The sequence below is a fragment of the Montipora foliosa genome, chromosome 8 (assembly GCF_036669935.1).
Source record: "Montipora foliosa isolate CH-2021 chromosome 8, ASM3666993v2, whole genome shotgun sequence".
Lineage (NCBI taxonomy): Eukaryota > Metazoa > Cnidaria > Anthozoa > Scleractinia > Acroporidae > Montipora > Montipora foliosa.
In genome coordinates, this window is record NC_090876.1 from 50,874,396 (window position 1) to 50,886,895 (window position 12,500).

The 12,500-nt window shown below is 36.6% G+C and overlaps 2 protein-coding genes and 1 long non-coding RNA gene across 5 annotated transcripts in view; 1 reads left to right on the plus strand and 2 right to left on the minus strand.

Moving 5' to 3' along the window:
• LOC138013259 (telomere-associated protein RIF1-like) overlaps window positions 1-1,775 on the minus strand; it is a 31,700-nt gene extending 29,925 nt beyond the window's left edge. The window contains exons 1-4 of one of the 2 annotated variants that reach the window (XM_068860278.1): window positions 1,658-1,775; window positions 1,336-1,474; window positions 521-596; window positions 89-174 (exon numbers count right to left, since the gene is read on the minus strand). In XM_068860278.1, coding sequence (XP_068716379.1) covers window positions 89-174; window positions 521-596; window positions 1,336-1,445 — 272 coding nt within the window. In that variant the 5' untranslated portion in view covers window positions 1,446-1,474; window positions 1,658-1,775. Of the gene's footprint in view, window positions 1-88; window positions 175-520; window positions 597-1,335; window positions 1,475-1,652 lie in introns of both variants that reach the window. The other variant, XM_068860279.1, reaches the window with a different exon arrangement.
• Window positions 1,776-1,881: 106 nt separating this feature from the next.
• LOC138012586 (uncharacterized) lies at window positions 1,882-6,211 on the plus strand. The gene is made up of 2 exons (XR_011125059.1): window positions 1,882-2,230; window positions 5,547-6,211. It is a non-coding gene; the product is annotated as an uncharacterized lncRNA (long non-coding RNA).
• The window catches only part of LOC138012585 (E3 ubiquitin-protein ligase MARCHF1-like), a 7,655-nt gene continuing 843 nt past the window's right edge, over window positions 5,689-12,500 (minus strand). For both annotated transcript variants that reach the window (XM_068859392.1, XM_068859390.1), the window contains exons 3-4: window positions 10,553-11,275; window positions 5,689-9,750 (exon numbers count right to left, since the gene is read on the minus strand). In XM_068859392.1, the coding sequence (XP_068715493.1) occupies window positions 9,307-9,750; window positions 10,553-11,275 (1,167 nt within the window). In that variant the 3' untranslated portion in view covers window positions 5,689-9,306. The remainder of the gene's footprint in view (window positions 9,751-10,552; window positions 11,276-12,500) is intronic.

A 12,500-nucleotide genomic window follows, 5' to 3' on the forward strand; every position in this document is an offset into this window, starting at 1 on the left:
TTAGCTTGATTAAATTGCAAAGTTTGGGGTGCGTCTTATAACCGAGTGCGCCTTATAACCGAATAACTACGGTATGTAAGGAACCTACCTTGCAATTTGTTGTTGATATAAGCAATGGCCAAGAGCCTGCAAGGAGGCTTGGCATAAATCAGACTTATCAGACTGAATATCCCTCTATGAACATGAAAATGTGAAAAAGAAACAAGGGCTTGAGAATGTGAAATCACTTGAAGATCTACATGTAGAAGCTGTCCTTGACTCTCGATAGAGTGCAAGGAAAGGGGGAGGGGGGGATCCAAGAGAAAAATGATACAAAATTTAACAAAACGTTTAAATAAACATTTTACACAATGCTATTTAAGTGCCAGTTTCTTCAATTAACTGAAAGGGTCTCACTTCCAAACACTTTATTATTTTATTCTCTTGGGTGGCCAGGAAACCAACATTTTAACAAAATAATATTATTATTCTTGATATCAATTACCTATGTCAAGGGATTTCCATAAGAGATTTAACTCACCTTGAATAAAACAACAAGTCTCCCAAGAAATTTAAGGAGTTCACTGACAAACACGTCTTCTTCTTGCCTTAAACGACTGAAAAGGAAAGAACAAAGCACTTTAATCACTGATACTTGGTTGAGCCACAGATAATTGCCATTTTAGTTGGAGCATTTAACATCCTGTGTTAGATGACACTGGAACAATAATTATTGTCTGTTAATTAAGCTACATGACCAACATTGCCACCAAAAACCAACTGTTGGCCAACAATGGTGCAAACTTTGGAACAGCTGATTAACTCCACCCGCCCTCAGTGCTGACACAGTAACCCTTACAGAAAAAGCCAAGTTTTCTACTTTTCTTTAAAATTCTTAAGTGCCATTTAGCACAATGTCCCTCAGAAAGAATCGCAAAAATCAAAAGCTGCTGACTGGCTCACTCCAAAAAAAAAGTCAATTATAGGGGTGGGGTGTAGATATTAAATGGAAAGATCCAGCTTTTAGTCTTTTTGTAAGATCTTTGTGAGATACTAATATAATTCGGTCTTTCAGTTTTATCATGTAATAAATAATTAATTTCCCTCACGGGTCGTCTTCGTGTCGCATCTTTCTTGCACGTAACAAGAAATTCAGTAAATCTGAATGGATGACGAGAGAGAGTTAATTTCGCTCTTGTTTGAGCTCATTTGATAATTCAACTAGCACAGGGGCAAGTAACTTTTAGTCAAGTGGTTACTGGTGAATAAGTATTGGGGATAAAAAGAAACACTCCTTTTATTTCTAGTATTTCAAGAACAAACTTTCGGTGTTGACTTCACGGAATACAAACTAACTCGGTCAATCTCAAGTAAGCATCGACTTGATCATCGCCAGGCGCCATTTTGTCTTCAAGGATTCCAAGCAGAGGTTCGAAAAGACCCTCACATTCTGGTATTGTTACCATCTTGATGGATTCTCAAAACTTCCGAGTATCTGTTGAATTAAGGCATAAGAGATATACTTTCATGTCTATTTGTTTACGGCTCTTAATAGAAATATTAAGATGACATTTCGAGTCCCTCTAGTTCAATCGCGTGTGCTAAAACATGGAGCCCAGATCGAACCAAACTATCTCTTGCAGGAAAAAAATTTGCGATTCAAGAAGTATTACCTCACCTTGTCAGGGTATCCGCTGCATAAGATACAGGCCCGAATACAGGAGAAAAATGAATGTGCTGTCCTAAATTTCTGCCGCGAAGGTTCTTCTTCAAATCGCGCCAATTTATGGTTTGGCGATGTGATTGGTTGACTTCAATTCGACCCCAGATTTCCTCGATCCCCTGGAACGCAGAGAGAACCTGGGCCCGGTTGTTCAAAAGCCGATTAACGCTACTCCCAGATTAAACATTAACCAAGGAGTTTATTTCTCTACTCCCTAATGCTGTTCAACGCTGATATTCGACAAATATTTACATCAGAGGATGTCAATCTTGGAAAACAAAAATAAGCAAAAGAAACTTTCACCAAAAAGTTGAAAAGTTGAAACAAATGTTCATGCTAATCCTGGATTAAGTTAATCGCCTTTCGAACAACGGGGCCCTGATTCTAGCACAGGTAGACCAAGCTGAGTATAACATTGGAACATTGAAACAAAAAAAAAAAAAGAGACGTATTTCGATGCGTATTATTATAGGATGTTTACAAGCAATATCATCGCTAATTCCCAGATTGATGCAGATTGAAGATAGGGTATTTTGTTAATGAATTTATATAGTGCATTTTGTATTGACATATTCAAATGCGCTTTACAAGCAAGTGATCTATGGGTGAGATCGGACACCAGCATAGCAGGACGTTACAAATCGATAATTTCGATACTCGATAAAATCGATCGTAATCGATATTTTTTGATACTAATTAATCGATTAATATCGGAAATCGATAATAATCGATAACAGAGTTTTTTGTGATTATCGATTTTATCGATTTTCGTAATTACAGTTCGATTTCAATCGATTTCCACCAAATTATATCGAAAATATCGATTTTGCCAGAGGAACAAAGGTGAAGAAGAAGAAGACAGAGCATGGGTGTAGCCTGGATTTTTCAAAGGGGGGGTCACACTGTGTCAAACAGAGGGTACTCGCGTTTTCGCAACCTGAATAATGTAGGTTGTTTGAGTAAAAAACAGCTCACAAAGGGGGGGTCACGGGCAGATTGATGCAGATTGAAGATAGGGTATTTTGTTAATGAATTTATATAGTGCATTTTCTATTGACATATTCAAATGCGCTTTACAAGCAAGTGATCTATGGGTGAGATCGGACACCAGCATAGCAGGACGTTACAAATCGATAATTTCGATACTCGATAAAATCGATCGTAATCGATATTTTTTGATACTAATTAATCGATTAATATCGGAAATCGATAATAATCGATAACAGAGTTTTTTGTGATTATCGATTTTATCGATTTTCGTAATTACAGTTCGATTTCAATCGATTTCCACCAAATTATATCGAAAATATCGATTTTGCCAGAGGAACAAAGGTGAAGAAGAAGAAGACAGAGCATGGGTGTAGCCTGGATTTTTCAAAGGGGGGGTCACACTGTGTCAAACAGAGGGTACTCGCGTTTTCGCAACCTGAATAATGTAGGTTGTTTGAGTAAAAAACAGCTCACAAAGGGGGGGTCACGGGCACGCCAGGACCCCCCCCCCCATCCCCCCCCCGTCCTAGCTAAATCCACTGTAATTGGCTATGCTGTAGTGGTCTCCCCGCCTAATAATTTTTTTTTTTTTGTTTTTTTTTTCCTCCTTGTATTATTTTTTCTATTTTTACCTATATAATTATTTTATTCCAGTTAGGCAAAGCTAAATAAATAAATAAATGAAAAGTGACTAATGTATATCCTAATGCCAAAAAACTTCAATCAGACGCAGAAACAGAATTCATTCAGCGATAGGTTTCCGTTGGTGGAGGCAAGCCATGTTTTGAGCAGTTCACAGCGTATACATGTTTACACTGATCTAAACAGTGTGTGGTCTTCGCTTGAGTTCCGGGGGGTTAAAAATTTCCCCAAATGCGAATGAGTTATCTCAGATTTATGGCCAAGAAGGAAGAGGATTTACGGTAAGACAAAACCCTTACTTTGGAGTTGACCTATTCTCTCGGCCGAGTAAACCGATATAATCGATAAGCTGCGCCTAAATCTTGGGGTTGATCTCTCATACAGCGGTCAAATCTTGTGATTATCGATATTTATCGGTTATTCTAGCTAATCGATGAACAATTATCGAGTATTATCAAGTAACATCGAGTAATCGATTAGTTTCCGATGATCGATTTCTATCGATTTGTAACGTCCTGGCATAGGGAGTGTGTCAAAGGACTGCACATCCTTGGACTGGATTTAAACTTAGAGCTTCTTTGTTCTTTCAGTTTTTTCTTGTGGAAAAAGCCTCGCAAGAGCATCTGTGCTTTATAGCACTTGATTGGGGGGGGGGGGGGGTACTGCCATATATGAACTATATAGGTATTTGCTGCTGTGAAGGGTATGGTTTTCAAACAGTTTACTCTAGGATAGAGTACATAAATAGGGTATCATTTTTCACAAAACTGACCAGTCAGTTGAATATTTTATCAAGACTAAGGAAACCAGAAATTCCCACTCAAGAATATAAAAAAATCAAATCAGCAAAGTTTAACTTTACCATAACTCAGCCTCAACAGTGTCAATAAATGGCTATCATGAAACTACTCTGGATATTATTAACTGTCAAGAATCAGAATTTAGACGGAATCGGTGGGAGTTTACTCTAGTATAGGGTAGCAAAATTCAGCTGAACTAGCTCTGGTATAGCCTAAGGGTTCCAGGGTCCCAGCGGCACATCCCCACCCAGAAATTCCTAATGTGCCCCCCCCCCCCCCTCCCCGAGGATTGGGCCTAAGCCTTGATTTAAAATGCTATGTACGTCGTGAAGTTTGATATACGACCTTTTCCATTTATTGCCATTGTTTGATAGCGAGTGATTATGCAGGTTCACTAAGGGATGAGGGATATAAGATTATTTTCCTACTCTAGAAGTATAAGTTAATGTCAAAAATTAGCGACTCAGTTAACAGCAATACTTCAACATAATCACAATGTCTTCATGATGCAGACATTGGGATAACGATTTATCTTTCTGTTCATCACTGTGAGTCGGCAAGTCTTAGGATTAACACCCCGATCAACTTGAAACTTCAACATCCCCCCCCCCCCCCCACGGGCAAACCTGGGCATTTGAACTTTTAAAGATTAGATCATTCAAATTCCTGCCCCCTCAGGCCAAAATGGTGTTCAAATGCCCTACCTATTGTCGGATTTGTCTGTCATACCCTACTAAAGAACAATCGTCGTCGGCTCCTGTCAGACGTCTTTAATAACGACCTTTTGAAGACCTTTTTTGTAAGCCAATCACTCACAAATGCTACATCTGTTCCTTTAAACTCTTCCATGCCGTCTAAACACTTGTTTTATAGATGTGAGCGACTTTGGCGCCCGAAAAAACCATCAATTGGAACCTAACACTTCCTGTTCAATTTTCCCTACCCCACGAATGCAAAGGTCAAATTCCCCACTCCCCAGGCACAGAGGATAGTCAAATGCCCATGGTTTGCCCAGGGTGGGGGGGGGGGGGGGATGTTGAAGTTTCGATTTGATCGGCGCATAATTGATCACATAAACTTGTGTCTCGTAATAATTTCACAATATTTAACTGTTCTCTGGAAAGAGGAGTTCGAATATAATTGGTAAGTCCAGCTAACAAGGTCTTAACAAAAGACTCAAATCTTTCTCTTTTTAACTGTTTTCATCGTAATCACAGAGGTAACCAAAGTAAAATAAGACCACAAAACCTTAGGGCATTGCTCCATCCAGAGGCTTTTTTCTACTCAACCTGACTCTCAGCAAAGAAAAACCCTTGCAACTAAGTGGACTTCCTCAACGTCCACTGATGTTGTGACTCTTGGAAGTCTTAGATTTCCTTGTATTAACTTCATAATGTTTCTTCCTTCTTTAGTTAAAAAGAATGAGGCATTCTGAGAGTATTAATTCTCACTACAATTTACATGATTCGAGAGGTCTTTTGGGCAAGACAGTATTCCTCATTTAACAAGCCAACAACCCTCGACAAGGACTTTATAGAAAAATAGCTGCACCAGAAAGGTTTGCTTGCATTTATTCCTATGCCTTATAAACATATGCATACAGCTCATTCAACAGTCTTAAAGCCAATAAAATATTCTCAGCTGGCATAGCCCAATTCAAACAATATATACCACAGTAACAAAAAATAAATAGCATTGTTATTAAAAGAACATGCTCTAAATGAAAACATATTTGTGTCAACACTCCGCAACATGCAGCTGTTATTCTTGAATCAGCTGTTTCTATCTTAAAATCTGTCTGGTATTATTCAGCCAGTTGCATTAATGCAACACCTTTTTGCACAAGAACACAACTTATTTCGTACAAAGACTCTTTGTCTATCCAATGATCATGGCTACTCAACAACTTTTCATGCATATGGGATTGGGACGGCCAGTCATGGTGTTTGTAGGAGTATTTTTATGCTAGCATAGCAAGCTTTAGCCAACATATATTGTAGACACAGCCTTAAATCCACACCAAAAATAGTAAAGAGACACAAGATTCATGCACTGGTAAAATGCAACACAGTAACACTAATAAATTCATGTGCTTGCAAAAATACAACAAACAACATTTGAATAATTATTGGTTTATGATGAAAGATTTTACACTGAAATCATTTAGAGCAATGTTCTTATGATATTCTTCTTTTCTTTGTTGCTAAGTTTGTTTTCAGTCTGTGTGACTCTAACCCATTGACCCAGGGAGTGAGACATTAGAGACTTAACTCTAACACCAGACGATTTTAGTTGTTAACTGGAGTCACCGTGGCGTGTTTGAGTGTGTCAATGGGTTAAAGCTTTTTATTGCCAGTGCATAGCATCTTCAACATTTTACGCAAACTAAACTGAACTCCAAGAAAATTGCTGAATCAAAATATGATTAACTTGCTACCCTGATGAATTTCTCCAACAATTTGCTGAATCTCGAGAGCACACATTTGTAACAACTAAACATAAAAATAGAAATGAAATATGCAAGATAGTTATGCTATGTTCTACTGATGTTGCAACTTCTGAAAAACTGTCAATGATTTACAATTCGGTAAAAATTAATATTGACTACCATGGCCCATTACGCCTTGATAATAAAACCCAGTGAAGATGACAATAATTATTATTGCTCATACCTCACCATTATTGTAAAATTATTTCAAAAGTTCATTCCTTATTGTTTTCTATACAATTTTGATTAAAGCTCATTGAAAGAATAATTCTTTTAAAATATATATATGAAAAAACATTGGTCTTCCACATATCTATTTAACATTTAAGTTAATTTAAGTGCTAATATGACCAAAAAATTTCAATATCATTTTTTTTCTTTGGATTTCAAAACTATGTTTACTAATGGCAGGTACAAAACCCAGGTCTCGTTCACAGATCTTTGTTTTACCAATACAGAGACAAACCTTAACATTCATTAAAGCTAACCTTAGGCCTAAAACCTCTTGTTTAGGTCTAATTAGGCCTGAGGTTAGCTTTTATGAATGTTTAGGTTTGTTTCTGTATTGGTAAAACAGAGACCTGTGTTTTGTACCTGCCCGTTTACTAAACAACCTAAACACTTAGTTACTGAAGTGTTAAGCCTTGATTCCAAAAAGACACATGTTTATTTTAACTAGAATTTTCCTATTTCATTAATTACTGGTCCACCATTACTAACTTTAAAATCTTGAGAGGGCTGGATCAAGAAGAAAATGACGTCAAAGACTCACTAGTTTAAGGAGGCTTGAAAGGGTTTTCAGCTGAGCGCACGTGCAGAATCCACACACGCAATACTTCAACTGCTTTCATCAGCTCATGAATCAAAATGGGTGACTGGACATAATAAACTTTACCGCTGATTTCACACATTTTTCTTCTAATTCTTACATAGATGGAATATAAATATACATCTCCTATTTGCAAAAACTACAAAACTTTTGGGCTAGGGTTAGCCACCGTCCTTAATTTGAAATTTACTTCTTTAAAATTTAAAAATAATTCTGTAGGCGAAAAAAAAAGTTAAAGGCATATTTCAACAAAACTGATTTTTCCGTAACACTGGCCTACGATTTTTTTTTAATTACAAAATTAATATTTTAGAAATTATTTCTAACACTGTCAGGTAATGCTGTATGCAAAGATTTCACTGTCCCGTTTTTTTCAAAAAAGACAATTTAAGCTGATTTTAAGGCTCAAAGAAATGCCAAGTATATCATTGCCATGGTAATGGTATTTTGGAAGATAATGTAATGTGCGAAATCTATGATGGGTACCAAATACTCTGGCCAAATTTCGTCTTGATATGATTACCCTAACAATATCTAAGAGCAGAATATATTAATTCACATGAAATTTCGAGCCTCCTTCAGAACACAATGCATGTCTATGGGGCTGAACAATAATTTCATTATTAATATGCAGCACAGGATTTTTGGGCTTTAATTAAACTTTTAACTCATGTTTTGCACATATAAATAAACTGCATTTTAAGCAAGTGAGTGAATGATGTCACTTTTCCCTAGATCCAACCCTCTGAGGTCCTGTCAGTCAGTCTTGAAGGTGATTAATCGCATACAGCGATATCCAAAACTCTCAAAGTAACAGCGTCTGGATAAAAATCAAACATTCAAATTTTGCCAGTCAGAAGTTAAGTGAACACACTTTCAAAAACTGAAGAAAAAAAAAGTGATTTTTAGATCATAGTAGCTCTTAAATAGTTCTGCTACTGCAGGGTAACATCCAATAATAATGCAACATTTATGTCACCTGCTCTGGAAATCCCAATACACTTAAATCTACCATTAATTAAAGGGGCTATATCACGCAAAATGATATAATTCCATGATTCGCAAAATGCCCAAAAAGTAGAATGAAACATTGCAATAACCACTTAAAACTGTTGAAAAACATACATGTAAAAGAAATACAGCAAAAGGAAAGAGAAGCATGGATGGACACAAATGAAAAAAATTGAAACGGATTGCATTTGGGTAATCTTTAAAAAGAATCAGCCCAACATTTTCACGTTTGTTTACGGCAAATCGCTTGGATAAAGGTCATTTTTGCTCAGAATCATACATCTTGTTTGTGATGTAACTATAAATTTATCAGTAAAGGAATTCCACATTACCCTTTTCAAGTTTTACACTCCTGCGAGTACCTAAAGATTTCCCTTAAACACCCTTAAAGAATGTGACATAGCCCCTTTAAGTTACTTTACCAGTAATTACTTACAGTGTACTTACCACTAATTACTTTATCAGTCAATACAATTAAAATATTAAGCACCCAAATTATAGAATAACCATCATAATGTCGTAAGTTACAGATAAAATTTTGTGTCACCATAGCAACTACATATTGAGATCGCCTGTTCATTTTGTCTATAAATTAGCATATTGTAAAAAAGATATTGGCTGATAACTTACATGCTCAAATACACTATAAGCCAACAGGCATATGAATAGAAGTGTGAAGATCTCTGGTATCATACTCCAGTAATAGTAATTACATCTTTCACAACTTAACACTTAAATTCCACGAGAAAATATGTTAGTGACAGTTGATCTTCCTGAGTTATTCTTTGCATAATTAGTCACTAATTTACATCCCTTATTGTTCTCAGTTTCACAGCTTTAGAATTCAAATCCAAGCTGGAGGATATGGATGATTTCTGTGAGCATCAGCTTGTCTTTCTGCTTCAGTTTCTTCCACTGCTATGCTGACAAACCAATGACGACTCTGGTTTGAGCTACATGAAGGAACAACACTTTCTTTTTTGGTGTCACTGTCACTTGTGTAACTCTCTACAACTACATTTTGGTTCAGTGCACGCCATCGTTTTGAATATTGTTTGAAATGCTTCAAGCTGTCAAAGTACAGTCCACCAACTGCCAGAGCAATAAACAAGCCATTCACCATGTAGGCAAACTTGACTTCTTCTGTTGTCCGTTCTGCAACAGCTGAAGGAGTTCTGCTGACTCGTGACCATATGATCCATGTAATGGAAGTAAGTAGCATTGTAGCAAATGCAATGAAAAGGCCAATATGAAGCCAACCCTTGGTGCTTATTTCAGGAAATCTCCACTATAAGTAACAGAAAAGAAAGTTAACAATAAAATAACTATTATTAGCTTACATGTAAATGAAAGCAAAAGAATGTAACTATGTTTTGGTGTGTACTTATAAATGTACATGAACAAAGAGGATGAAGTCTTTAATTCGAATAGACCTTATTCCAAAATGACCGTCATTTAAATATTCTTTTGTTTTTATTCAAATTAGCCCTTGATGCCTCGTTCTTGAGCTGAAAATTCAAAAGAATATTTTGCCTTGAACGAGGCATCAAGGTCCAATTTGAATGAAAACAAAAGAATATCTAAATGGCGGCCATTTTGGAATACAGTGTATTAGTAGCATTGAAATAAATGTAAGTTTATATAGTGTACGCAAGATAACATGATTGTTAAATAGTCATACCCTGCTTTAAAGAAGGTTCCCTCCTTATAACTCTTTTATCTCCCAAACGAGCACAACTGATACAAAGGTAACTACAGCTAACGCCAGATGCTTTAAGTTGGCAGTAGGAGCTGTCTGGCAATGAAAGATGCAATAACCTAACTGTGTCTGTTTAATAACAAAAGAGCAGCAGAGGTGCAAGTCCAACTAAGACATCTTTCTGTTCATTTTTGTGAACATCACCTTACAGAAAAAGCATAAACAAAGATAGGGTACTGTATCATAGAACTGAAGAGACTACTCATACTCCTATACTTTAAACTTATTTTCCTTTCCTGCTCTTCTTTGACCCTTATGAGTTAAAGTTTGTGATATCCTGCTAGAATTATCCTACTCAACATTATAAGATAATAATGTATGTTCCACCAACCTTCCAAAAGCACTTGACGCTTTCCTTACGAGTTCTAAATTTAAACTTGCACAGCTCACAGTTATGATTCCCAGACTTTGAAACCCAGTGCAAGATACAGTTCTGATGTGCATACTTCACAGTTCCTGTGCACTTGCAGGGACGTATGAGTTCGCCTTCCTCAAAGCCACCATGACAAATCCGGCACATTAATCCACAGCTGTCACGCACCTCAGAACTTTTTTCATTAGAAGATGAAACACTTCGTTCTTCTGAGTTTTTAGTTCCTTTTAACTCAGTTTTTGATGAACCATCCTGCAAAACTGGGACCAAACTAAACCTTATTTTCATCAAATTGTCACAAGAATTCACCCTTAATTGTGGAGTACTTGAGGCTCTGCTTGAATCAACAGAACTGAAATCCTGCAGACTTCTGAATTCTGCTTTTCCTCTGGGCTTCTGATCACCACAAACCTTTTCTTCTACGACCGGGCCACTTTGAGAACAAAAGAAACAATATTCCAGCGGATATGTACCTGATACATTTCCGTCAGAACCTATGTGAGTACCTTCACAAGCAATGGCTATCATGTTATTGCTGCAATCTGATTTTTCCAGATCTGAAGCTGGCAGCAACAATAAAGGCTCACTGGCCATTCCAAGATGTTTGCTTTTTGTTCCATGCTTGAATCCTTTTGAATCATTTATATTTGCTTGAAGACATGGTAAACTAGAGGTGGATACCTGTGAAAAAGTAAGAAACAAAATTTGGCTGTTCTTTACAATGAAGAGCAAAACTTCGCACTCAACGTGCAGAAGGCACGAAACCTCCCAAAGACTTCAGTGCACCATAAAAAGGGATGGGAGCGGATAATATCAACCCCAAAACAATATTCCTGCTTCAACTCGTAGATCCATGAAGTAAACCGCTAAAAACGAATGTATACATGATACAAACAAAAAAAAACTAGCTAACCTACACAGTAAAAGTTAATTTTCTTTTGCTGAGAACTGAGGTGTTTTGAACAGCAGATGCATAATGAAGCTGCTATCTTTTCACCTCTTTATTTTATGTGACAAAAAAAGAATCCATGTTGTCATGGATCTGTTCATGGTATATAGATGAAAGTTCCACTTAAGGTTCTTGTCACATTTTGACATTACCTTTGATGTAAAATGAGGCACATAGCAACAACTATGAAATAAAATTATGTAACTAACACATTCCATTATAACAACAGCATAACAAAATGACAATAACAAAGAATCAAGATTAATTTCTTTAACTTAAACAGCATCCTATTGTAGTCACAGTAATATCTGGTTATCTGGAAATCTAAATATCTGTCTAAACTCTCACTCTTTCCACGAAATATATCTTTCTTTCAAAAATTGATGAATAACTTTAAAAGAAATGTAAGCACAACTGAGTCATATACAGAAACACACTTGAATGCAGCAACCCAGAAGATTTGTCTAAAACGTACTTTCCTCTCTATGAGATGTTCAGAGTAATAATAAATTATTATTTATTAAATACCACAGAATTATTAAGCGAAAATTTCGTCAAAAAAAGTCATGACGAATATGTAAACACAACGAGAGCAACTGATCCAATAACATTAAGGGCAAGGCACTTCCGGCCCCATCTGAACAAAAGCGATGATAAGTTCTACAAGTTTAAGCTTGCTCCAGGAAAAAGCAAGACATTTCCCCTTCGAAATTGACACTCAAGTAGGACGAGCATGTTTCCAAGGCAAGCTGCTTCGCAAGCTGTCAACTATTTATTTTTCGTAACCTTATCTCTAGGGCAATACAAAAACGTTCGATCACAGCTGATTAGAAGAAACCAAAAACATATTTTAGACGGATTTGTCTGAAAACAACGGGGCTTTTCCCGTTACTTCCAAAACTGAAAATAACACACCTGAGACAAACGCGACTAATCTTGCTTTCATTTTATGATGGC